This window comes from Heterodontus francisci, chromosome 10, assembly GCF_036365525.1.
Source record: "Heterodontus francisci isolate sHetFra1 chromosome 10, sHetFra1.hap1, whole genome shotgun sequence".
NCBI classification, from domain to species: Eukaryota; Metazoa; Chordata; class Chondrichthyes; order Heterodontiformes; family Heterodontidae; genus Heterodontus; species Heterodontus francisci.
In genome coordinates, this window is record NC_090380.1 from 33,623,222 (window position 1) to 33,649,793 (window position 26,572).

At 43.3% G+C, this 26,572-nt stretch overlaps 1 protein-coding gene across 4 annotated transcripts in view; it reads right to left on the reverse strand.

Annotated features, from left to right (window-relative positions):
- Positions 1 to 26,572, reverse strand: part of reps2 (RALBP1 associated Eps domain containing 2) — a 292,361-nt gene that overhangs the window by 249,000 nt on the left and 16,789 nt on the right. For 3 of the 4 annotated variants that reach the window (XM_068040419.1, XM_068040421.1, XM_068040422.1), the window contains exon 2: positions 14,379 to 14,490. The exons of the other annotated variant lie outside the window; for it this stretch is intronic. In XM_068040419.1, the coding sequence (XP_067896520.1) occupies positions 14,379 to 14,490 (112 nt within the window). The remainder of the gene's footprint in view (positions 1 to 14,378; positions 14,491 to 26,572) is intronic. 4 annotated transcript variants of the gene reach the window in all.

Here is a 26,572-nt window from a genome sequence, read left to right on the forward strand (position 1 = left end):
AGTCAACATGGTTTTGTGAAAGGGAAATCATGTTTAACCAATTTATTGGAGTTCTTTGAGGGAGTTACATGTGCTGTGGATAAAGGGGAACTGGTGGATGTATTGTACTTAGATTTTCAGAAGGCATTTGATAAGGTGCCACATCAAAGGTCATTGCAGAAGATAAAAGCTCATGGTGTATGGGGTAACATATTGTCATTGTTACAACCAGGCGAGAAAGGTGTCTAGGGGTCTTTTGCTGTCTTCACTTGGTCTTATTGTAGCAGGGTTTAATTTTAAACACACTGTGTTTTGAGCACCCCCTTTTTGAATCCTTGTTCACAGCTTTCCCATTATAAGACAAAGAAACCAATTCACACAGGATTTCTGGAGAAGAAAGATGAAATTTTATTAAAACTTAAACTCCAATACGGTTAACACCTACGAATATACAACGTGCCCACGCAAGCATACACACACAATACACACATGCAAATAGGGACAGAAAAGGAGAGGAAAATATAGTAGAGAGGGGTTTGAGGAAATATCAGAAGAGTTTCTTGTTCACAGTGCTTCGAGCTCACTTGATTGTAGGTAGTCTGGTCGTTGGGGCCCAGTGTTCTTCTTAAACCTTGTTCACGTAGGAGACTTTTCTCTCTTTGAGGTTCACGTGTTCTCACAAGATTCAGTTCCGTGGGAAAGAGATGGAAGCAGGCAAGACTGGAGAGGAGGTTTTGTTCCAACCGGGAGCACACGGCTTTCGGAGTTCAAATCCCGTTGTAAGTTCAAATTCAAAACCTCCAACAGTCAGTCAGTCATGTGACCAAAACTGATTTGACCACTTCTTCTGTGTATTGGGGTAGCAACGACTGGGTCCTCATTGTTCCAACATTGTCGGTTACTATGCAAATGTCTTTCCAGTCAGGGGCTTGCAATTTTAAGTTTTAATGTTCATGTGGCGAAATCCTGTGCGCCTTAGTCTTGGCAGGTGAGCGGTTTACCTGACAGCATGGATAGAAGATTGGCGAGCTAACAGGAAACAGAGAGTAGGCCTAAATGGGTCATTTTCTGGTCGGCAAGATGTAATGAGTGTTGTGCCACAGGGATCTGCGCTGGGGCATCAACTTTTTACAATTTATATAAAGGACTTAGAGGAAGGGACCAAAGGTATGGTTGCTAAATTTGCTGAAGACACAAAGATTGGTAGGAAAGTAACTTGTGAAGAGGACAAAATGGGTCTCCAAAGGGATATAGATAGGGTAAGTGAGTGGGTAAAGACCTGGCAAATGTGGGAAAGTGGGAAATTATCCACTTTGGCAGGAAGAATTTAAAAAACGCATATTATCTAAATGGTGAGAGATTGCAGAGCTCTGAGATGCAGAGGGATCTGGGTGTCCTAGTGCATGAACTGCAAAAGGTTAGTATGCAGGTACAGCACTAATTAGGAAAGCTAATAGAATGTTATCGATCGTGAGGGGAATTGAATACAGAAGTGGGGAGGTTATGCTTCAGCTATACAGGACATTTATGAAACCAGATCTGAAGTACTGTGTACAATACTGGTCTCCTTATTTAAGAAAGGATGTAAATGTGTTGGAGGCAGTACAGAAAAGGTTTATTAGACGAATACCTAGAATGGGCAGGCTGTCTTATGAGGAAAGATTGGACAGGCTAGGCTTGTATCCGCTGGAATTTAGAAAAGAGGCGACATGATTGAAACATATAAGATCCTGAGGGTTCTTGATCGAGTGGATGTGGAAAGGATGCTTCCCCTTGTGGAAGAAAGTAGAAGTAGGGGTCGCTGCTTAAAAAAAAAGGGGTCGCCCATTTAAGACAGAGATGAGGAGAATTTTTTTTATCTCAGAGGGTCGTGAGTCTTTGGAATTCTCTTCCCCAAAAGGCGGTGGAAGCAGAGTCTTGAATATTTTTAAGGCAGAGGTAGATAGATTCTTGATAAGCAAGGGAGTGGAAGGTTATCGGGGGTAGGTAGAAATGTGGAGTAATCAGTTCAGTTATGAACTTATTCAATGGCGGAGCAGGCTCGAAGGGCCGAGTACTCTACTCCTGCTCCTAATTCATATGTTCTGTTTCTAGATTGTACATTCAAACCTGCAGATTGCAGCATAGTTGAATTCCATGCTAGTGTTCATCTTGTATCAGAAATAGGATCACACCATCAAATTCTCCACAGGCACAAAATGAAAACTAAGAGTTAAGATTTAAACCTGACTTTCATGTTTATGCGCTTAACACATGATCTGCTACAACCACACCTCATCATTCTGCAGATCAACCCAAAAAAAAACATGGAAGCCAGTGGCAAGTCTTTACATACTGCTTTTCCTACCTGTGGAATTCCCTCTGTATAGTGTTATCACATCAAACTATCAAGTTTGAATGCAGGCTAGCATTCACTGAATTGGAGTATGTATTTGACCAAAGAATTGCTGTTCACAGGCACCTCAGTATAAGTGCTCCAGATATTTGAACTCTCAACAATCAATGCAGGTCAACAGTCTATCACAGATTCCTTCTGCCTTGCCCTGCTAAACTGCCCAATGCACAAGCACAATTTTCACTGGAATTTTATGGTGGGGGGTGGGGGGTGGCGGGGAGGGAAATGTGTCAGGGCTATTATACCACTGTATTGCAGAAGAGCTTCTTTGAAAGATGCATATTATAATTGTCTAAACTGTGATGAAGCGATTAAAAGTACCCAGAACTCTGACGATAATAAAGTACCTTTAATTTATGAGCTGATTAAAAAACTGAGTAAGTAACTCAAACATGGTGGAGGATCACCTAATCCAGCTAATCATGCCTCTAGCAAGCTATTCCAGTACAGCTACAACACTGGCATCCACCTGAAAAAAGTGGAAAATTGCCCAGGAATCTCAGATCCACGAAAGACTGGCCAAATCTGGACAATTTTCACTCCATTGACCTACTCTCAATCAGCAAAGTGATGGAAAGGGTCATTTACAGTGCTATCGAGTGTGTTACGGCCAAGTGGTAAGGGATGTGGGTTGTCCCCACTGCTCAACTCCCACCTGACTGCAGCAAGTGTTTTTGTTACTAGGGTTTTAACCCCTTTGTTTTCTTTGTCAGATAAACAGAGAGTGACAGATTTTCTTGTAGGTTTAAAACAGACTAACTATTTATTAAGCAGTATTCGTGCCCGATTTGGTTGCAACCGGACCCACACACGCATTCACTCGCGTGCACACACACATGCAAAGAGATAGAGACGAAAAGGGATAAGTGGTTTGAAGTGAAGTAAGTTTTCAGGGTTCATGGTCCATGTTGAATCTTCTCAGAGGTCAATTTCTCCTTTAAAGTTACAGGCCTGGGTTTTGTAGATTTCTCTGGTAGTTTAGACTTGAATTTAGAGATGGGGGTGGGGGGAAATCTTTTCCACTTCTCTACTGCACAGGTTGAAGTGTAGAATTCACAGCAGGTCACCTTTGGCTTTTGCTGGATTTTTCCCAGCTCTCAGCTGGACAGGCATTCTTGATGTTTGTCCTGTGTTTTTTCCCTCTCTCCAGAGAGCTACTTTTTAAGGTCAAAATGATACCTCTGTTGGGAGATGCAGATCTCCTTCCCTGTGATGACCAACAAATGGACCAGGATGTGGCTACTTCACACCTTCTTTGTTTTAGAAGAATCTATTCAATTCAAAAATGTATCTTGATGGGTTCAGGATAATTGACACATCTTAGCTTGGAATGTTTCCTTTTGTCCTTTCCAGACAGTAAGACAGTTTAAATATACAGTTTGATCTTCAGTGGCCATTTTTGCAGCACATTCCCAAAGTCCATTTTTATAACTCTTAAACTTGAGTTCTGTATTTTCAATTGCTGCAAGTCACGTGAGCATAACAAGTGGCACTTACCAATAACCTGTTCATCAAGGCTCAGTTTGGATTCTGCCAGGACCACTCGGCTCCAGACCTCATCACAGCTTTGATCCAAATATGGACAAAAGACCTGAATGCCAGAGGTGAGGCGAGAGTGACTGCCCTTGACATTAAGGCAGAACTTGACTGACTGTGGCATTTAGGAGCCCTATCAAAACTGAAGTCAATAGGAATCAAGGAGAAAACTCTCCGCCGGTTGGAGTCACACCTAGCACAAATGAAGATGGTTGTGGCTGCCGGAGGCCAATCGTTTCAGCCCCAGGACACTGCTGCAGGAGTTCCTCAGGGCAATGTCCTCGGCCCAACCATCTTCAGCTGCTTCATTAATAACCTTCCCTCCATCATAAGGTCTGAAGTGGGGATATTCGCTGATGATTGCACAATGTTCAGTACCATTTGCAACTCCTCAAAAGCAGTCCATGTTCACCTGCAAAACCTGTACAACATTCAGGCTTGGACTCCTAAGTAGCAGTTAATATTCATGTCACTCAAGTGCCAGGTAATGACCATCTCCAACAAGAGTGAGTGTCTAGCCACCTTCGTTTGACATTTCCATTACGATCGTTGAATCTCCTACCATCAACAATCTGGGCCACCAGATGCATGAGAACACCACCACCAGTAAGTTCCCCTCCAAGCCGCACACCATCCTGACTTGGAACTCCATCCCTGTTCCCTTGTCTTTCTAGCTGGTAGACATCGGGGGCTTGGAAGGTGCTATTGAAGCAGCCTTGGTGAGTTGCTGCAGTGCATTTTGTAGATGATGCACACTGCTGCCAGTGGTGAAAGGAGTGAATGTTGAAAGTGGTGGATGGGGTACCAATCAAGCGGGCTGCTTTGTCCTGGATGGAGCTTCTGGAGTGTTGTTGGAGCTGCACCCATCCAGACAAGTGGGGAGTATTCCATCACACTCCTGACTTGTGCCATGTAGATGGTGGACAGGTATTAGGGAGACAGGAGGGGAGTTACCCACCACAGAATTCCCAGCCTCTGACCTGCTCTTGTAGCCATGGTATTTATATGGCTACTCCAGTTCAGTTTCTGGTCAATGGTAACCCCAAGGATGTTGATAGTGGGGGATTCAGCAATGGTAATGCCATTGAACATTAGGGGGAGATGGTTAGATTCTCTCTTGTTTGAAATAGAAATTGTCTGGCATTTGTGTGGTGCGAATGTTACTTGCCACTTATCAGCCCAAGGCTGGATGCTGCTGCAGTCTTGCTGCATCTGGACACAGGCTGCTTCAGTATCTGAAGAGTCACGAATGGTGCTGAACATTGTGCAATCATCAGTGAATATCCCCACTTCTGACCTTATGATGGAGGGAAGGTCACTGATGAAGCAGCTGAAGATGGTTGGGCCTAGGACACTACCCTGAGGAACTCCTGCAGTGATGTCCTAGGACTGAGAAGATTGACCTCCAACAACCACAACCATCTTCCTTTGTGCTAGGGCTCCTTGATGCTATGCTCGGTTAAATGCTGCCTTGATGTCAAGGGCAGTCACTCTCACCTCACCTCTGAAGTTCAGCTCTTTTGTTCCTGTTTGGACCAAGGCTGTAATGAGGTCAGGAGCTGACTGGCCCTAACAGAACCCAAACTGAATGTCAGTGAGCGGGTTATTGCTGAGCAAGTGCCGCTTTATAGCACGGTCAACAACCCCTTCCATCACTTTGCTGATGATTGAGAGCAGACTGATAAGGCAGTAATTGGCCCGTTTGGATTTATCCTTCTTTTTGTGTACAGGACATACTTATCCGACTTGCAATGTTGAAACACCTGATCCATTATCTGGTTATTCAGATCTGTCGCAACATCATTGCATCCATCTGATGCCTACCTCAAACGAGTCACAAATTGGGCTGTTTAGACTGCCCCCCACTTTGTCTCATTTGACGGAAAACATGCCTGTGGAACGAGGAGTCAGGAACAAAAGAGCTGCCCTTCAAAGCTTTCACTGCATATTCATAATCCGCCTTTTCTCCCATGTCAGGCAACGTCTTGAAAGTCTCCCTCACCAACGCACCCGCCTTGAACAGCAATAAGGTCCATAGCTGTGCTTTCTGCACTTCCATTGCCTCGTCCAAAAACAAACCGCAACTGTCAACATATACTTCAAACTCCTCCAACCACACTTTCATTTCACACTGAAAGAACTGCCATCACCCATCAGATCAAACAGCTCAATTCCCTGGACTGCAGACATATCAGCTCCAGCAAATGCCATGACACAATCCTAAATATCTCCAAATGTACCTCGTTGCCAATGTCACATCTCAGGCTTAAAGACTGACACTTGAAGTCACAGGTTTAACTTTAACAAAGATTTAACAAGTGTTTAATAAAGACTTCTGTTCACTGTAGCTACATATACCTCTCAGGTGTTTTCTCCAAAGCATAAAGTGACTTTCAGTTTCGCTTCCAAGTACCGTATAGTTTCTAATACTCAAAGCCTACACATACAGTCATGACAACCCCCACAAAACGTTTTAAAATGCATCAATACTGACAACAGTACCACATTTCCACTAAATCTTTTAATTGAACTCTTAGAGTCATTGGTTTGTCCCAGTATCAAACAAAAGATCTGACAAATGTGCCAGGGGTACAACGAATGAAACCCAAATCATAAAAAGGAAACCTAATTGCATATTATTTCCTGTGTTGCCCACATACTCCTGTCCCTGTGGTGCCCAATCGCGGAAGGCTTCAAACATACCTGCGGGCATCCCATGCTCTTTTTTTTTTAAGGGTCATCCGGGTATGGACAAAGTTATGGAAGAGAGGCAGGTAGACAGTACAAAACTGCACCCCCACCCCCATAGGAACATAGCAGCAGGAGTAGGCCATTTAGCCCATTGAGCTTGCCCCACCATTCAATACAATCATGGCTGACCATCCACTTCAATGCCTTTTTCCCACACTATTCTCGTATCCCCTTGTATTTAGAAATCTGTCAATCTCTGCTTTAAACATACTCAATGACTGAACTTCCAGAGCCCTCTGGGATAGAGAATTCCAAAGATTCACAACCCTCTGAGTAAAGATATTTCTCCTCATCTCTGTCCTAAGTGGCTTCCCCCTCATTTTGAAATTGTGCACCCTGGTTCTAGACTCCCCAACCAGAGGAAGCATCTTACCTGCATCTACCCTGTCTATCCCTTTATGTACTTCGCAGGTTTCAATGAGATCACCTCTCATTCTTCGAAACTCTAGAGAATACAGGCCCAGTTTCCCCAATCTTCTTTCATAGGACAGTTCCGCCTTCCAGGGAACAAGTCTGGTCAACCTTCGGTGCACTCCCTCTATGGCAATAATATCCTTCTGAAGGTCAGGGGACCAAAACTGCATACAGTACTCCAGGTGCGGTCTAACCAAGGTTCTATACAATTGAAGCAAGACTTCACTACTCCTGTACTCAAATCCTCTTGTGATAAAGGCTAACATACCATTAGCCTTCCTAACTGCTTACTGCACCTGCATGTTAGCTTTCAGTGACATTGACAAGGACACCCAGGTCCCTTTGTGCATCTACACTTTCTAATCTCTAACATATAAGAACTACTCTGCACACCTGTTCCAACTACCAAAGTGGATAATCTCACATTTTTCCACATCATATTTCATCTGCCATGTTCTTGCCCACTCACCAAGTCTTTCCAAATCCCCTTGAAGCTGCTGTGCATCTTCCTCACAACACACATTCCCACCTAGTTTTGAGTCATCTGCGAACTTGGAAATACTACATTTGGTCCCCATATCCAAATCATTGATATATATTGTGAAGAGCTGGGGCTCAAGCACTGACCCTTGCAGTACCTCACTAGTCACAGCCTGCCATCGCGAGAATGACCCATTTATTCCTACTCTCTGCTTTCTGCCCGTTAACCAATCCTTAATTCATGCCAGTATATTATCTCCTATCCCATATGCTCTAATTTTGCTAACCAACCTCCTGTGGGGGATTTATCAAAGGCCTTTTGAAAATCCAAGTATACCACGTCCATCAACTCCCCTTTATCAATTCTGTTAGTGACATTCGCAAAAAACTCCAACAGGTTCGCCAAACATGATCTCCCATTCATAAATCCATGTTGACTATGCTCAATCGAATCATTAATTTCCATTTTTGCCCATTTATCACATCTTTAGAATAGATTCTAGCATTTTTCCAATGACTGATGTAAGGCTAACAGGTCTGTAATTCTCTGTTTTCTCTCTCCCTCCCTTCTTAAATAGTGAAGTGACATTTGTGACCTTCCAATCTGCAGGAACCGCTTCAGAATCTATAGAATTTTGGAAGATGATCACCAATGCATCCACTATTTCCATAGCTACCTCTTTCAACACTCTGGGGTGTAGAATATCAGGTCCTGGGGACTTATCAACCTTCAGCCCCACTAATTTCTCCAATACAACCTTCTTACTAATACTAATTTCCTTCAATTCCTCATTCCCCCTAATCCCTTGGATCTCTAATTCTGGGAGATTTCTTGCATCTTCCTCAGTGAAGACAGACACAAAGTTATCATTTAGCTTCTCTCCCATTTCTCTATTCCCCATTATAAATTCTCCTGACTCTGCCTGTAATGGACCCATATTTGCCTTAGCCAAACATTTCCTTTTTACATACCTGTAGAAGCTTTTATATTTTTTGCTAGCTTACATTCATATTCTATTCTCCCTTCCTTTATCAGTTTCTTCGTCCTCCTTTGCTGTATTCTAAAATCCTCCCAATCCTCAGGTTTACTACTATTTCTGGCAACTTTATAGGCCTTTTCTTTTAATCTTATACAATCCTTACCTTCCTTTGTTATCCACGGTTGACTGCCTTTACTTTTGGGGTTTTTGCGCCTTGAAGGAATATATAGTTGTCGTAAACTATGTAATATTTCGTTAAAGACTATTCATTGCCGATGTACTGTCATACCTTTTAATGTATTTTCCCAATCCACCTCAGCCAATTTGCCCCTCACACCTTCATAATTTCCTTTATTCAAATTTAACACCCTGGCTTCAGATTGAACTACCTCACTTTCAAACATAATGTAAAATTCTACCATATTATGGTCACTCATCCCTAAAGATCCTTTTACAACAAGATTAATTATCCCTTTATCATTACATAAAACTGGATCTAAAACAGCCTGTTCTCTGGTCGGTTCCTCAACATACTGCTCTAGAAAACCATCCCTAATACACTCCAGAAACTTGTCCTTCACAGCATTAGTGCTCATTAGGTTTAGTCTATATGCAGATTGAAGTCACCCATGATTACTGTATTACCCATGCCACATGCTTCTCTAATATCCTGCTTAATACCATGTCCCACACTACCACTACTATTTGGTGGCCTATAAACAACTCCTACCAATGTTTGCTGCCCCTTGCTGTTTCTTAGCTCCACCCAAACAGATTCCACATCTTGTTCTTCTGATCGGAGATCCTCCCTTACTAATGTACTGATCCCATCCCTTATTATCAGCGCGACACCACCTCCTTTTCCTTTTGCCTGTCCTTCCTAAATGTCGAATGTCGTGAATATTCAATTCCCACTCTTGGTCACCCTGTAGCCACGTTTCCGTTATGGCAATTAGATCATACCCATTTACCTCTATTCAGACCTTTAAATCATCTACCTTGTTGTGAATGCTGCGTGCAATCAGGTAGAGTGCCCTTAACCTTATCTTCTTGACATTATTCTGTATTCTATGCCTAGTTGATGCTCGCCTTTGTTTCACCTGCCTTCTACTGTCACTTGCTACTTTTCTACCTCCTCTTACCAGCTTTACTTCCTTCCAATTTGAGCTACCCCTCAGATTCCCATCCCCTTGGCAAACTAGTTTAAACCCTCCCCAACGGCACTAGCAAATCTCCCTGTGAGGATATTCATTCCGGTCCTGTTAAGGTGTAGCCCATCCATCTTGTACAGATCCCACCTGCCCCAGAACCAGTCCCAAAGCTTCAGAAATCTGATGCCCTCCCTCCTACACGAATTCTCCAGCTATGTGTTCAATCAATCAATCCTCTATTCCTATGCTCACTAGCACTTGGCACTGGGAGTAGTTTAGTTTAGTTTAGAGATACAGCACTGAAACAGGCCCTTCAGCCCACCGAGTCTGTGCCGACCATCAACCACCCATTTATACTAATCCTACACTAATTCCATATTCCTACCACATCCCCACCTGTCCCTATAGTTCCCTACCACCTACCTATACTAGGGGCAATTGCTAATGGCCAATTTACCTATCAACCTGCAAGTCTTTGGCATGTGGGAGGAAACCGGAGTACCCGGAGAAAACCCACGCAGACACAGGGAGAACTTGCAAACTGCTTTGGAGGTCCTGCTTTTTAATTTCCTTTCTATCTCCTAAAATCTGCTTTCAGGACCACATCCCTCTTCCTACCTACGTCATTGGTACCAATGTGGACCACGACCTCTAGCTGTTCACCCTCCCTCAGAAGGATGTCCTGCAGCCATTCCGTGACATCCTTGACCCTGGTACCAGGGAGGCTACACACCATCCTGGAGTCACATTTACTGCCGCAGAAACACCTGTCTGATCCCCTGACTATCGAATCCCTATCACTATTGCTTTTTCACTCTTCTTCCTCCCTTCCTCCCACCCCTGGTGCTACAGACTTTGCTCTGGCTGCACGCCCCCAAGGAACCATCATTCTCACCAGTAACCAAAATGGAAACTGATTAGCAAACGAGATAGGCTCAGGGGACTCCTGCACGGCCTGCCTGGTTCTCTTAGACCGCTTGCTGGTCACCCATTCCCTCTCTGCCTGCATGCCCCTAACCTTCGGTGTGACCACCTCCCTAAACGTGCTATCCACATAGTCCTCTCTTTGCGGATGCACAACCGTGGCTCCAGCCGCCGCTCGAGTTCTGAAACCCAGAGCTCAAGCTTGTGCAGCCGGTGATGCTTTCTGCAGACGTGTTCGTCTTGGACATGTGGTGCCTCCATGACTTCCCACATACCGCAGGGTGTACATTCCACTTGGCCAAGCTGACCTGCCATAATGTAACTTTAAAAACCTTTTATTACAACCAGAAGTAAAATAACTTACCAGTTACCCACCAATTAACTTCTGCCCCTGTACCAAAGAGAGAGGCAGCTACTGGAGGCTGGAAAAAGGTAGAAGAAAGAAAGGAAGGAGACCCTCCCTCACGCACCAAACTCCCACTTCACACTCTGTGCACTCAAATATATTTTCTTATTAATTTATAGTTCCCCTCTTTACCGACCTCCCTCAATTACCAAACTCCCTTTTTAACACTCTGTGCCTTCCCGCAGCATTCAATGGGCCATGTCCAATCTGGACCTGTGGATGGCCACCTTGGTTAGGCACAGGAGCTTCTTTGACTTGCCTGCTCCCCCACCCCCCCCCCCCCAAGAGGCTGGAATTAGAGGCTGAGGAGAAACCCCTTCAAATAGCCAAAGAGTGACTGCAACTTCTCACATTCCATAGACATGGAATACAGACTCATCCAGGCCACAAGACGTGCAGATGGCCTGGGAGTCCATGAAGTGACTCAAAAAATTATTTGTCTCTGCATCTCAGACCCAATGGAACAGGGGAAGACTCTAACATAGACAGACCTCCACTGGGGACCCAAGACTCCAACGGGCAGCAAGTTGACAGGCCAATGCATATCTGGATGGAATAGGAAGATGAGCAAATTGAGAGTGTGCAGCAGCAGCTTGTACAGAAATCCTCTCTGTGCAGAGTGGAATGGCACAGAGGGAATCTCCAAGAGAAAGTTCAAGTTGTGAGGTGCAGGTTCCTGAGGAAGGTTTCGGGCGTCGTGCCAATGAGAAATTCTATCCCAATGGGGGTTAGCTTGGATGGGGATCACTCCATACACTTGAGCCTCCTCACCACATCTAATGGGGGCAAGGGCTGAGTGCGACCTTTAGTGTCTCGATGGCTTTGGTTGCCATGTTTGCACTATGCTGTGTTTGTTTTAGGTTATTAGATTTCAACTGATCTATAGCATTAATCAGCATGAATTAAAACAGCAGACTTCTAGTGGTGTTGTTCATGACAAGTCAAAGTTTACGCTGCTGCAAAGGGGGGAGACACAAAGATAATTTGGAAAGAAAGTTGGTAAGACATTGCCTCAGAAACAATGAACTAAGCTACTGACTGGCATTCGAAAAATAAATACTTTTCTTTCCCTTTGTATAGACAACTTTTGTCCCTTATCGAGTATCATGCAAACAAAGTAAATAAATCTCTACATGTTTTTAATTGGTAGTTTTTTTTAAATTGATCAGTAGCTTTCATTCCTGCTTGCTACATTCTTTAACCTGTTGATTTGTTGCTTTTTATTAAATGAGATTTACGCCAATTAGCTGCACCAAATTTACTTGCACAGAAGTGTGACACTAGATATGACAGGTAAATGTACTAGACATATTGTTATTCATTTGATTTTTAAATATCACAAACATGTTGCAAAAAGAACTGAAACATTTTTGCTGTCAGCACATCCTATTCCCGATGAACAGACAAAACAAAGCTCATGTGTATTACAGATTTTTTGATGCTTTTTATAATCTAAACATATTAACTAGCTGCTAATCTCAACTGGTCCCACATTTATCTTTTCAGTAGCTCCCCACTGAGAAAGATGGAAAACCAAGTTCAACGAACAATTTCAAATGTCACATTCCACAAATGAAAAAGTGCTCGTAAGTTCCAAGTTAAGAACTTCTGCTCAAACTTCTGCTCCTGTACTTATATTGAATTCTACAGCACAGAAGGAGGCCATTCAGCCCATTGTGTCTGCACTGGCTCTCCAAATGAGCAGTTCACCTCGTGCCACTCCCCGTCTTCTCCATCTGCTGGAAGCCCAGAACTGCTTGCTGATCAGCGCATAGCACTTCAGCTATAGCCCATCTGATGAGCACACATATCAGGGTCAACTCCAACCAGCCTGAGGTGCCACCTCCTACACACGCACATCACAGTGTCCACCATCACTGCATTGAGACAGCCATAAGCGAAAAGAGACAGTTATTAAAAGGTTCATTACACCATTCAACATGCCACATAAATTGAACTCGCACCTGCAAAGCCCAAGTGCAGTTAGTGATTTCTTAAATCTTTTGAGTGCTACTACACTGTGTTCCCCCTTCGCTGCCAGCTTCAGTGAAGGCAGGCTGCTGACCAAGCTGCCCAGTGGCCTGGGATGACCCTGGCGGCCACCCTCTGGCTGTCCGAAACTGTGAGGGCACCGGCATACTGAGGGGCTCCTGAAGAGTTGCAGCAACTTGAGGTGACAACGTCACTGGCAGAGGGGCTAATGTGCCACTGTCCGAACTAGGAGCGCCCCGAGAGGAGCCCCTAGATGCAGACTGCTGTTGCTCCTCCACCGTTGTGAGGCACGCTTGTACCTACCGGCTCACCTGAAATGGACGAGAACTTGCTGGAGAGTTCAGGTGCCTCGCCCTCCCACCTCTCGCCTTGCCACTGCTGCATAGAGCTCGTGGACAATGCGATTGGTGGGCAGCTCTGCGCGCATCTCTGGCAGCCACTGATTCACAACTCTCAGAGCCAGATCAAGCAGACCGATCTCGATGGAGGAGGCCACTCCACAGACGAGAGGCAAAAGGCAGTACTTGTGGTTTGGATGGACTCCTCCACTTTCCAAGTCACTGTGCGCATACCCTCTGGAATCTCTGCCAGATCTTCATTCACCTTACATTGCACTTACGGTTTTCTGCTGCCTTACTGACGACTCCAGAGGCTCGTCATCAGCCTGGGGCTTGGTATGGACCTGGTCTCCCACAGTCCCAAGTGTTGGAGGCCTTGGCTGTCACAGCCTCTGATGGCTACATGGAGCTTTTACAGTTAGCATGAACCATTTGACTTCGGACTTTTGGGGGAGTGTTGCTAAATCTGGTTGGTTGAATGTCTTCTTGGAGGTTTCATCATGTGACCTTCTCGCTTTAACTGCTCCATTGCCTCACTCCTGCCATTGGTCATTACCATGTCCATCCTTACAGTGCATCACCTCACCAATTGGAAAACAAAGTCTCTTCATTACCTGACTGGATGATTCTTGACCATCAGTCAATGTCTTTTTTTCACCCGTCTCTAATACTTCTACAACAAAGAAACAGAAGTATTCAAAGAAAATGAACAAAAAAAATTGTTTAATGCTCCTATGATTTTTCTCTAGGGTTGCTTGCAGCAGTGTCTAGGAGATTAATCTTCAATTCCTGGAGACTGCAGGCCAATTCTGGAAGGTTGGCAACCCTATTTGGGGGCAAATAACTTTGCGAAAACAAGTTAATCTCCAAGCACATATATACGTTCCATTTGTATGGTGAAGTTTGACATTCCTGGAACGAATGTTGATAAAATAAGGACTAGAAAATTGACAGGTCTCATTTAACCTTGCAGCAAGCTGTAGAAGATACATACAGCTATAATGGAGGAGATGAGACCGGCTTTCAACTGACCTTGCTCCTGTCACTCACATTGGTGGTCAGGTATGAGACAGCAAGAGGCCTGATACAGTCATCTACATCTTCTTCAACCATACTGAAGCTTGGATCACTTCGACTGCTGCCACTAGGTATTAAAAACAAGTTTATAGTTACTTCCAGTCGTAACCAAGACTCTGTTTGCAATGTATACACAAAAGATATGATGTGATGTGATGCAAAAAATACTGGTGCATTCCACAAAAGGTATTTGCTATTATATTTATCTTCAAATTGTTACCTTTACAGCTACATTTGTTTATACTACATGAACAACTGGAGAACTATTTCTAAAATATAGCAGCACATGAGTAAAATCTTTCCTTTATCGACTTTAGTTCTTGTAGCTTTTCCTCCCAGGATTAAAAAGATGAGTGCGTTGGAGTGATAAGATTTTTCAATTACTGATATTTTTACCACCCATTTAATGCTTTTCAGAGTAATAGCGCTTAGGGAGCAAAGCAAGGATAATATAATTGCAATTTCACTGCTTCACATTTAGGTTTAGTAACAGCCATGAATACTTTGATAATAATTGAAGTGCTATTTTTAATTATGGAGCAGATCTCATTAACTTCAGTTTGTCCTATATTTGCCAACATTTTGCAATGTTAATGTCTCACTACATTTATCCCAAGTTACAATCCAGCCAGGTTACATTACCAACCACAGTATTAAGCTAGAACTTTGTTTCACAATTTTAATCAAGTTTACAACACAATATGTTCAACTATGATACAGTACAAGTGCTTTCTAACGCTGCATGGTTCAGCGAAAGCAGCTCATATCACATTGGTCAGAAATGAACACGATATTTGTGTGAGGGAAAAAAAACTATGTTTCAGCCAGCACATAGAAATACATTTTCTACATAGTTGTAATAATGAACACAGAAGCCACAAGATTAAAAACACTGCACATGATTTGATTTGATGGGTTGAATAGCCCGTTTTTATCCAGTGATTGAACTACACAGAGAAAGCCAAGATTGGTAAAAAGATTAGAAGGGTGATGAGGGAAATCTTTTCATCCAGAGGGTGGTAGGGTCTGGAATTCACTGCCTGAAAGGGAAGTAGAGGCAGAAAGCCTCAATTCATTTAAAAGGAGTCTGGATATGCACCTCAAATGCCGTAACCCGCAGGGCTACAGACCAAATGATGGAAAGTGGGATTAGGCTGGGTGGCTTGTTTTTCGGCCAGTTACGGCATGTTCCTGTGCCATAAACGTTCAATGATTCTATGAAGCATGCATTAAATCCAACAGCTAGCCACCATAGAGGAGATCGACAAGCATTTGACACAAAAAAGACAAAAAGTATTCACATGAAACTTGAGATAATTTCTTGCATTTCAAATTAATGAGACAGTTCACTAATACATTTTTTAATTAATACAAATGTAGAATACATTAATTTCTTTAAAATGCTGTTTCATTTCACACGATATAAAGAACTGAATAAAATTTAATAGTAAAGCTTTTACCAAATGCACCTACAGATGCAATTTAAAAACTATCTGCCAAGCTTTAGAACTTAGAAGTGTCTTCCCATAAAGATCAGACTGTACAAGATCCAACAAGAAAGCCACAATAGCTGAATACTGACAAGCACTGGAGAATTGAGATATGGTTGGCAACACTCAGGAGCTGTGGGGAGAAGGTTTCTAATTTTTGACTGGTGTGAAACAAATAGACTACTTCATAAATACCAGCCCCACCCAACCAAACCACATCATATAGTTAAAACCAGGTCACAGTTTCAGAAACTTGAATGGCCAAAAATGTGGACAACAGATCTTCAATCTGTTTTTTTTTTAGAAAAGAGAAACAAATCAAAGGAATTACTGACTTCCCAATCCCTGTCCACCATCTACAAGGCACAAGTCAGGAGTGTGATGGAATACTCTCCACTTGCCTAGAAGGACTGCAGCAGTTCAAGAAAGCAGCACACCACCACCTTCTCAAGGGCAATTAGGGATGGGTGTGCAAGTGAATGCATGAGCAGGTGCAGTCGCAACAATTTTGGGTAAAGGCATATTGCTCAATAAATAATCAATCTTCTGTTTTAAACCTACTAGAAAACCTGTCGTTGTCTGTTTATTGGACAAATAAAACACAAAGGGGTTAAAACCCTAGTAAAAACACTTGCTGCGGTCAGGTGGGAGCTGAACAGTGGGGACCACCCACACCCCTCACCACATGGCCATAACATAACTATTGATCTCTGCACTCAGAAAAGAGTGAAAAACGGCCAAACAATACTTCACATTCTTTATTCATTGCAGTTGCAATGCTTCAAACAAAACAAAATTATAAAGTAACTTGCCTAATAGCCCTGTGAGTAAATGTGTTACTCAGTGTGAGACTGAGTCATGCAAACAAGGTGAACAGTTCGATCCCCAGTTTGTACCAAGTAGTTTATCACAGAGGGAGCAGCACTGCAATTGGCCTTGACACGCTCGCTGAGGGAGAGGGAAAACATGCCAGCTATGGTTTCCACTCCAGATCACTAACCACCCCCTGGTGTTGGAAATTGCATGCATGTGAATGCCAGGCAAAATGAGAATCAAGGTCAGCTGTGATGCTCTTCATGGAAGAATACTGCTTTGGCTTATGTGAAGAATGACTAAATACCAAACAGCTGGTGCAAATTCCATCCCATTTCCCCCAGGTTAGCATTAGGCCCCAGCTGAAGTATTGCTGTCCAATTCTGAAGGTTGTTAAGGTCTTGGAGAGAGTGTAGAGGAGATTTATTAGAATGGTCCCAGTGATGAGGGACTTCAGTTATGTGGAAAGACTATAGAGAAGCTGGAATTGGTCTACTTAGAGCAGAGAAGGTTAAAGGATGTTCGAATAAAGGCATTCAAAATCATGAAGGGTTTTGACAGAGTAAATAAGGAGAAATGGTTTCCACTGGCACAAGGCTCAGTAACTAAAGGACACAGATTTAAGATAACTTATAAAGGAAACAGAGGTGAGATGAGGAAAAATGTATTTGCATGCTGAGTTATGATCTGGAATGCTTTCAGGAGGGAATTGGATAAATACTAGAGGAAAAACATTGTAGTGCTATGAGGAAAGAGCAAGGAAATAGGATAAATTGGGCAGCTCTATCAAAGAGCTGGCACAGGGAAGGGTCGAACAAACACATTCTGTGATGTAAATTCTATGATTCTAAATAAAAATGGTTAAATTCTGGTTCATTTTGTTAACGGAGACTGCGCATGAAGTGGCACACTAGTCTAAATGATGGCAGTTTAAAATATAGTAGATTTTTTCCAATACCACTTTTTCGACTGCAACTGCTTGAATTGGATACCATTGCTTCCTTGATCGGATACACCTCCTCTATCAGATGCTGAATAGAAGGCTGGTCCAGAAGGTTCGAACACATGGGATCCAGGGTGAGCTAGCAAATTGGATACAAAATTGGCTTGGTGATAGGAGGCAGAGGGTGGTAGTGGAGGGTTGGTTTTTCAGATTGGAGGCTGGTGACCAGTGGTGTGCCACAGGGATCGGTGCTGGGCCCTCTGTTGTTTGTCATATATATTAATGACTTGGATGTGAATGTAGGGAGCATGATTAGTAAGTTTGCAGATGACACCAAAATTGGTGGTGGAGTGGACAGCGAAGAAGGTTGTCTAAGGTTACAACAGGATATAGATAAACTGGAAAAGTGGGCAAGGGATTGGCAAATGGAATTTAACGCAGACAAGTGTGAAGTGATGCATTTTGGGAAGTTAAACCAGGGCAGGACATATACAGTGAATGGCAGGGCCCTGGGGAGTGTTGTTGAGCAGAGAGACCTTGGGCTCAAATACATAGAAACACAGCTAGACAGGGTGGTGAAGAAGGCGCGTGGCATGCTTTCCTTCATCGGCCGAGACATTGAGTACAAGAGTTGAGATGTCATGTTACAGTTGTACATAACATTGGTTAGGCCGCATTTGGAGTACTGTGTGCCGTTCTGGTCGCCGCACTACAGGAAAGATGTGATTAAGCTCGAGAGGGTGCAGAAAAGATTCACAAGGATGTTGCCTGGTTTTGAGGGCTTGAGTTATAAAGAGAGATTGGTTAGGCTGGGTCTGTTTTCCCTGGAGTGAAGGAGGCTGAGAGGGGACGTGAGAGAGGTATATAAAATTAAGAGAGGCATAGATAGGGTAGATAGCCAGAGTCTGTTTCCCATGGTAGGGGTGACTAAAACTAGAGGGCATAGATTTAAGGTGAGAGGGAGGAGATTAAAGGGGATCAAATGGGTAAATTTTTCACACAAAGAATAGTGGGTATCTGGAATGAGCTGCCTGAGGAGGTGGTGGAGGCAGGAACAGTAGCAACATTTAAGAGGCATCTGGACGGGTACTTGAATGAGCAAGGCATAGAGGGATATGGAATTAATGCAGGCAGCTGGGATTCGTATAGATAAGCATTATGGTCGGCATGGACGTGGTGGTCCGAAGGGCCTGTTTCTGTGCTGTACGACTTTATGATTCTAAGACTCTGAGAAGTTTTACTTTGCTGAATGGGCTATATTCAAAGAACACAGTCTAAACTACAATCTATAGCATGTTTCTTGCCTTTTTTCAATAATTTTCTCCCAAAACAACGTGCCAATTCTTCCTCTCCACAGGACAGTTCCACAGGCACCAAGCGCCCTTCTGTACTTCACCCCTTATTGAGGTATCAGTCCAGAGAGTAGGAAGCTGCTGGTTTTAGAGGCACATCACAGTGCAAACGTATTCTTACTAATAGTATTTACACATGAACTGTGGGGGCAGAGGGGGGGTGGTCCTGGATAGTGATCAGGATTGCTAACCCAAGGGCACTGAAGCTCATCGTAGCTAACTCATACCACCACCCAGGCAGAGCTAACTCAGCACAAACATGGATCAACCTCATGCTCACTACTCACTGAGACATCAATGGAACATACTTAGCATTTTAAATCGAAACTGACTATCAAGTTGGAGAACTAAAACATTTATTTCCCCACAATCAACTCAAGTTGTTTGCTTTTCCTTAAAGTCCTCTGCCTACACCATTCTGGAGTTGGATTCGAAGAGATGTACGTGTGGCCTACAAGAAATTCCCTGCCAATCTTTCCTCTGTATGGGAAAGCACTTGACCAGCACTGGATGCCTTCTTCTGACAAGATAACAAAAAGGACGTAGATCACTAAGAATCCTGTAAAAATTTGCAGCACAGCTTGTATTAATTTCATAATCAGATTAGGCACAGAGCATTACAATTTTACCTGTGGAAAATTGTTCTTAAGTACACCCTACTCCAGACCTTAAATTTATAGATGTGCACAAAAATAGGGTTTTTCTTTTTTTTTTAAACTTAAATGTTTTGACCCTAAATAGCTACAAGGTGAACATAGATTTTCATTAAAATACAAGATACATTATAAATATTATTGAGATTTCTGGAAAGTGTCAGATATGAAAACAAGCAAAACATTACACTTGCTGGTGACAGTGGCTTATCACAGGAAACTTAGTCTAGATGAACTTTCTTTGGTCCAGTCTCACTACAAGCAAAAAAAAAAAATTCTGCTTGGGTAATTTAACTTAATCTGGCTCTCTTAGGTTAATGTTTGGATCTGGTTCCATTTCAAAACAATTCACCAACAAAAAGCTGGCTATTTTACCCACGAGGTTTCACTGCGTCTTCCAGGAGTTAGTAACAATAAGCAGTGGACGTTCCCCTCATTTAGTTCAATCAAAACCACTCCTCCTGTCCACTAGGAAGTCATACCAGAAGAATATTTTAGGATAAATCTTGAAAATGTTTGACAGAGGGTACTCAGCTCCCTGTAGCTGCCAGAAATACAGGGTAGAGGTACGACCGACAGGAAAGAAAGAGTTGCATTTATATAGCATGGCCTCAAGACGTCCCAAAGTACTTTACAACTAATAAAATATTTTTGAAGTACAATCACTGTTGTAATGCAAGAACACAAACATGATCTTGGAGGATTATGACTTCAGTTCTACTCAAATTACTAGAATAGATCCTTAGTGACACTGGAGATAACCACCTAGGATCCGATGGCATTGCTTGAAGGTGGGCAAAGGTATACTCCAGGTGCTCTAGGCAACATTTATCCCTCACCGACACCACTAACAACACAAATTATGTAGTCATTTATCTTATTGCTATTTGTGAGAACTTGCTGTGCACAAATTGGTAGTTGTGTTTCTTACATTACAGCAGTAATTATACTTCAAAGTACTTAATTAACTGTGAAATGCTTTTGGACATTTTGAGGTTGTGAAAGGCACCATATAAATGCAATGGTGACAGAGAGGTATAGGATCAGAAGCCCAGCTTCGGTCAAACAGGACACCAAGGTTGCAAACAGTCTGCTTCAAACTGAGACGGAGACTATGACCAGGGTGGGGGAACAGAATCAGTGGCAGGTGTCTGTGGTTGGGGTTGGGATTAAAGGTGATGGCTTTGAGATTACTGACATTTAACTGGAGGAAATTACAACTCAACCAAGGCTAGATGTCAGAAAACAAAATCGGACAACAAAGAGGCAGTGGAGGGGTCGAGAAAGGTGGTGGTGGGTAGTGTCAAAGATGACCTTGGAAGGCACTGCCAAGTGGAAGCATGTAAATGAGGAAAGGAAGGAGGCCAAGTATAAATCCTTGGGGGACTCCGAGGGTAATAGCAGGATGGGAAACTATTGCCAGAGATGTTTTGGCTTATAATTGGATGTCATTTAATACAGATAAATGTAGTGTTATGGACACGGGCAGTACTAATGTATGCAACGCAGAGTTCTGAACTAGGGTCTGTTGAACAATGACAACTTATTTATTTATTTTTATTTAGAGATACAGCACTGAAACAGGCCCTTCGGCCCACCAAGTCTGTGCCGACCAACAACCACCCATTTATACTAATCCTACATTAATCCCATATTCCCTACCACATCTCCACCTCCCCTCAATTCTCCTACCACCTACCTACACTAGGGGCAATTTACCATGGCCAATTTACCTATCAACCTGCAAGTCTTTGGCTGTGGGAGGAAACTGGAGCACCCGGTGGAAACCCACACGGTCACAGGGAGAGTGTATTAATAGAGGAAAGTGAGGTGGAGAGGCAGAGAGAATTAGGGAGGTTATTCCAGAGCTTGGGGCCTAGGCAACTGAAGGGCACAGCCACCAATGGCAGAGTGATTAAAATCAGGGATGCACAAGAGACCAAAATTAGAGGAATGCAGATATCTCAGAGGGTTGTGGGGCTGCAGGAGATTACATTGATAGGGAGGGGCGAGACCGTGGAGGGATTTGAAAACAAAGGATGAACATAGAACAGTACAGCACAGTACAGGCCCTTCGGCCCACGATGTTGTGCCGAACCTTTAACCTAGTCTAAGATCAAACTAACTACCCACCCTTAATTCTACTATCATCCATGTACCTATCCAAGAGTTGCTTAAATGCCCCTAATGTATCTGCTTCTACTACCACCGCTGGCAGCGCATTCCACGCACCCACCACTCTCTGTGTAAAGAACCTACCTCTGACATCTCCCCAAAACCTTCCTCCAATCACCTTAAAATTATGCCCCCTGGTGATAGCCCTTTCCACCCTGGGAAAAAGTCTCTGGCTATCCACTCTATCTATGCCTCTCATCATCTTGTACCCCTCTATCAAGTCACCTCTCATCCTTCTTCGCTCCAATGAGAAAAGCCCTAGCTCCCTCAATCTTTCTTCGTAGGACATGCCCTCCAGTCCAGGCAGCATCCTGGTAAATCTCCTCTGCACCCTCTCTAAAGCTTCCACATCCTTCCTATAATGAGGCGACCAGAACTGAACACAATATTCCAAGTGTGGTCGAACCAGGGCCTTATACAGCTGCAGCATAACCTCGCGGCTTTTAAACTCAATCCCCCTGTTAATGAAAGCCAACACACCATACGCCTTCTTAACAACCCTATCAACTTGGGTGGCAACTTTGAGATATCTATGGACATGGACTCCAAGATCCCTCTGTTCCTCCACACTACCAAGAATCCTGTCTTTAAGCCTGTATTCCGCATTCAAATTCAACCTTCCAAAATGAATCACTTCACACTTTTCCAGGTTGAACGCCATCTGCCACTTCTCAGCCCAGCTCTGCATCCTGTCAATGTCCCATTGCAACCTACAACAGCCTTCCACACTACCCACAACTCCAGCAACCTTCGTGTCATCGGCAAACTTGCTAACCCAGCCTTCCACTTCCTCAACCAAGTCATTTATAAGAATCACAAAGAGCAGAGGTCCCAGAACAGATCCTTGTGGAACACCACTGGTCACCGAGCTCCATGCTGAATACTACCACCCTCTGACTTCTATGGGCCAGGCAATTTTGTATCCAGACAGCCAGCTTTCCCTGAATCCCATGCCTCCTTACTTTCTGAATGAGCCTACCATGGGGAACCTTATCAAATGCCTTGTTAAAATCCATATACACCACATCCACTGCTCTTCCTTCATCAACGTGTTTTGTCACATCTTCAAAGAATTCAATAAGGCTTGTGAGGCATGACCTGCCCCTTACAAAGCCATGCTGACTGTCTCTAATCAAACCATGCTTTTCCAAATAATCATAAATCCTGTCTCTCAGAATCCTCTCCAATAATTTGCCCACTACCAACGCAAGACTGACTGGTCTATAATTCCCAGGGTTATCCCTATTCCCTTTCTTGAACAAGGGAACAACATTTGCCACCCTCCAATCATCCGGTACTACTCCAGTGGACAGCGAAGACGCAAAGATCATCGCCAAAGGCGCAGCAATCTCTTCCCTCGCTTCCCGTAATATCCTTGGGTATATCCCGTCTGGCCCCGGGGACTTATCTGTCCTCATATCATTCAAAATCTCCAGCACATCCTCCCTCTTAACCTCAACCTGTTCGAGCATATCAGGCTGTTCCACGCTGTCCTCACAAACGACCAGGTCCCTCTCACTAGTGAATACTGAAGCAAAGTATTCATTTAGGACCTCCCCTACCTCCTCCGACACCAGGCACAAGTTCCCTCCACTATCCCTGATCGGCCCTACCCTCACTCTGGCCATCCTCTTGTTGCTCACATAAGTGTAGAACGCCTTGGGATTTTCCTTAATCCTACCCGCCAAGACTTTTTCATGTCCCCTTCTAGCTCTCCTAAGTCCATTCTTCAGTTCCTTCCTGGCTACCTTGTAACCCTCTAGAGCCCTGTCTGATCCTTGCTTCCTCAGCCTTAATAAGCTTCCTTCTTCTTCTTGACTAGCTGTTCCACATCTCTTGTTATCCAAGGTTCCTTCACCCTACCATCCCTTCCCTGCCTCATTGGGACAAACCTATCCAGCAGTCGCAGCAAGTGCTCCCTAAACAACCTCCACATTTCTGTCGTGCATTTACCCGAGAACATCTGTTCCCAATTTATGCTCCCCAGTTCCTGCCTAATAGCATTGTAATTCCCCCTCCCCGTCTGCTCCTGTCCCTCTCCATGAATATAGTAAAGGTCAGGGAGTTGTGATCACTCTCACCGAAATGCTCTCCCACCGAGAGATCTGCCACCTGGCCTGGTTCGTTGCCAAGCACCAAGTCCAACATAGTCTCCCCTCTAGTCGGCCTATCTACATACTGAGTCAGGAAACCTTCCTGGACACACCTGACAAAAACTGCTCCATCCAAACTAATTGCACTAAGGAGGTTCCAATCAATATTAGGGAAGTTGAAGTCACCCATGACAACAACCCTGTTACTTCTGCACCTTTCCAAAATCTGCCTCCCAATCTGTTCCTCCATGTCTCTGTTGCTATTGGGGGGTCTATAGAAAACTCCCAACAAAGTGACTGCTCCTTTCCTGTTTCTGACTTCCACCCATAATGACTCAGTAGACAAACCCTCCTCGATGACCTCCCTTTCGGCAGCTGTGATACTATCCCTGATTAGCAATGCCACTCCCCCACCTCTTTTACCTTCCTCCCTATTCCTTTTGAAACATCTAAACCCTGGAACATCCAACATCCATTCCTGCCCGTGATATCCACGTCTCCGTAATGGCCACAACATCGTAGCTCCAAGTACTGATCAAGACATTGCTTGACAGGGAGTTAATGTAGGTCAGCGAGCACAGGGATGATAGGGGAACGGGACTTGGCTGTGAGTTAAGACATGGGCAGCAGAGTTTTGGATGACCTCAAGTTCATGGAAAGTAGAATGTGGGGGACCAGCCAGGAGTGCATTGATATATTCAGGTCTGGAGGTAATGAAAGCACGAATGAGTGTTTCAGAAGCAGATGACCTGCAACATGGGTGAAGTTGGCAGTGTTATGGAGGAGGAAATAGGTGGTCTTAGTGATGACACAAATATGAGGTCGGAAGCTCATCTGGGGTCAAATATGACACCAAAGTTGAGAGCAGACTGTTGCCAGGGTGAGGAATGGAGTTGGCAGCTACGGAACTAAGTTTGGAGTGGAGACCAAAAACAGTAGCTTCAGTCTTCCCAATATTTAACTGAAGGAAATGTTTGCTCATTCAGTACTGATGTTGGATTAGCAGTCTGATAATTTAGCAACAGTGGAGGAGTTGAGAGAAGTGGTGATGCAATAGAGTTGAGTGTTGTCAGCGCACAAGTGAAAACTATCACTGTGCTGCCCTGTTGACTGAGAAAGTAACCTAGGTGTTATCACAGCTAAATTTTTAAAAGGTTCATGACCAATGCTGTGAAGCTATAGCGAATAGAGTTGTAGGATATATTGCTAAGATGATCCAATATGAAACAAAGAATTATAGTGTCCTTGTACAAGACCTTGATTAGAATACAGACCTCAGTTTATGTCCCCGCGTTTGATGGGTGATACAGGCCTTAGTAAAATTGGGACAGAGGAGAGCCACTTGGTTGTCACCTAGCTAAAAGGTCCTTAGTTATGACAATAGGCTGAGAGACCTGAATCTTTTTAATCGAGAAAATCATAGACTTTGGAGAGATTTGACTGAAGTTTTGAAAGTATTGAAGGGATTGCAATGTGTCCATGTGGATAGACTATTTGAACTTAATAGGTTAGAGTTAACCGGGGATATGCATACAAGTTACATGCATCGATGTCACATTTTTCTTTTCACCAGAGCTTCATTGACCTTTAAAACAAATTGCGACAAGCATTCAAAAAAGGGAGCTGGATGAGATTCTGGTTGTGTCTGATATTGAGGTATACAAAAAAAATAGGTGAAGTATTGGGCCATGTGCTTCATGGTCACAGTGGAACTCTGGAACCTGTTTTGACTGCCTTTGGGAGTAGATGGGAAATTCTAGACTTTTTTTATTCCCTAATCGAGCCTGGGCTTTTCGTTATGCCTGTCCCATACCTTCTGGTGGGTTGGGTCTAAAGATATTCCATTGCACAATGACTGTATCTCTTAAGTTTGAATGTTTTGATGTCTTATCATAGTTCTTCTAGTTTCTCTGTATTCCTTCAGAACGAATAAGTAGAAGTGTGGAATAAAAGCAATTGATATGAGAGCGTAATCTGAAAACCAAGAGAGTTTTTTAAACTTTGCCAGTAACCTGTTGATCATGGGTTGTCGCAAAGTGATGTCTGAAGACACCACCAACATGCAACTAAAAGCATGGATTGAGACAAAAATTAGCAGAATTTTCTTTATAGTGTATTTGGGAAAATGCAGAGGAAATGCTTTGAATCGTAGTTCTAAAAACATACTTGCAAACGCACTGGGAATAAAGATTTTCCCAAACATGTGATGGGAGGAGGAAATCCTAAATCTTCAATTTAAAGAAAACGCTTCATTTTTTCTTTTTTAATCTTGGGAAGAAATGTCCTCTGTATTTGTGATGCAGCATCTCATTCCAAGTGGAATTTTAACATACAGATGAGAAATAGATGGAAATCAGATACTTATTTTTTTGTAACACCAGATAAGATAGTAAGACATTCCTTAAGCCAAAATGAGTCGATGCAACAGTCAGAAAAACTTCAGTCCAGGTCATTTAAATAATGTGCTTTAATGGAACTGACAATTACAATTGTATACAGAATAAAAACAAGCTGTTTACGTTATTTTTTTCTTCAAGTGATCAAATTGGTAATTGCTTAACAACTTAAAGAATAGCTGTTAGTCACTACTATTGTTATATGTTGGTTTGTTTTATTACAAAAGCATAATA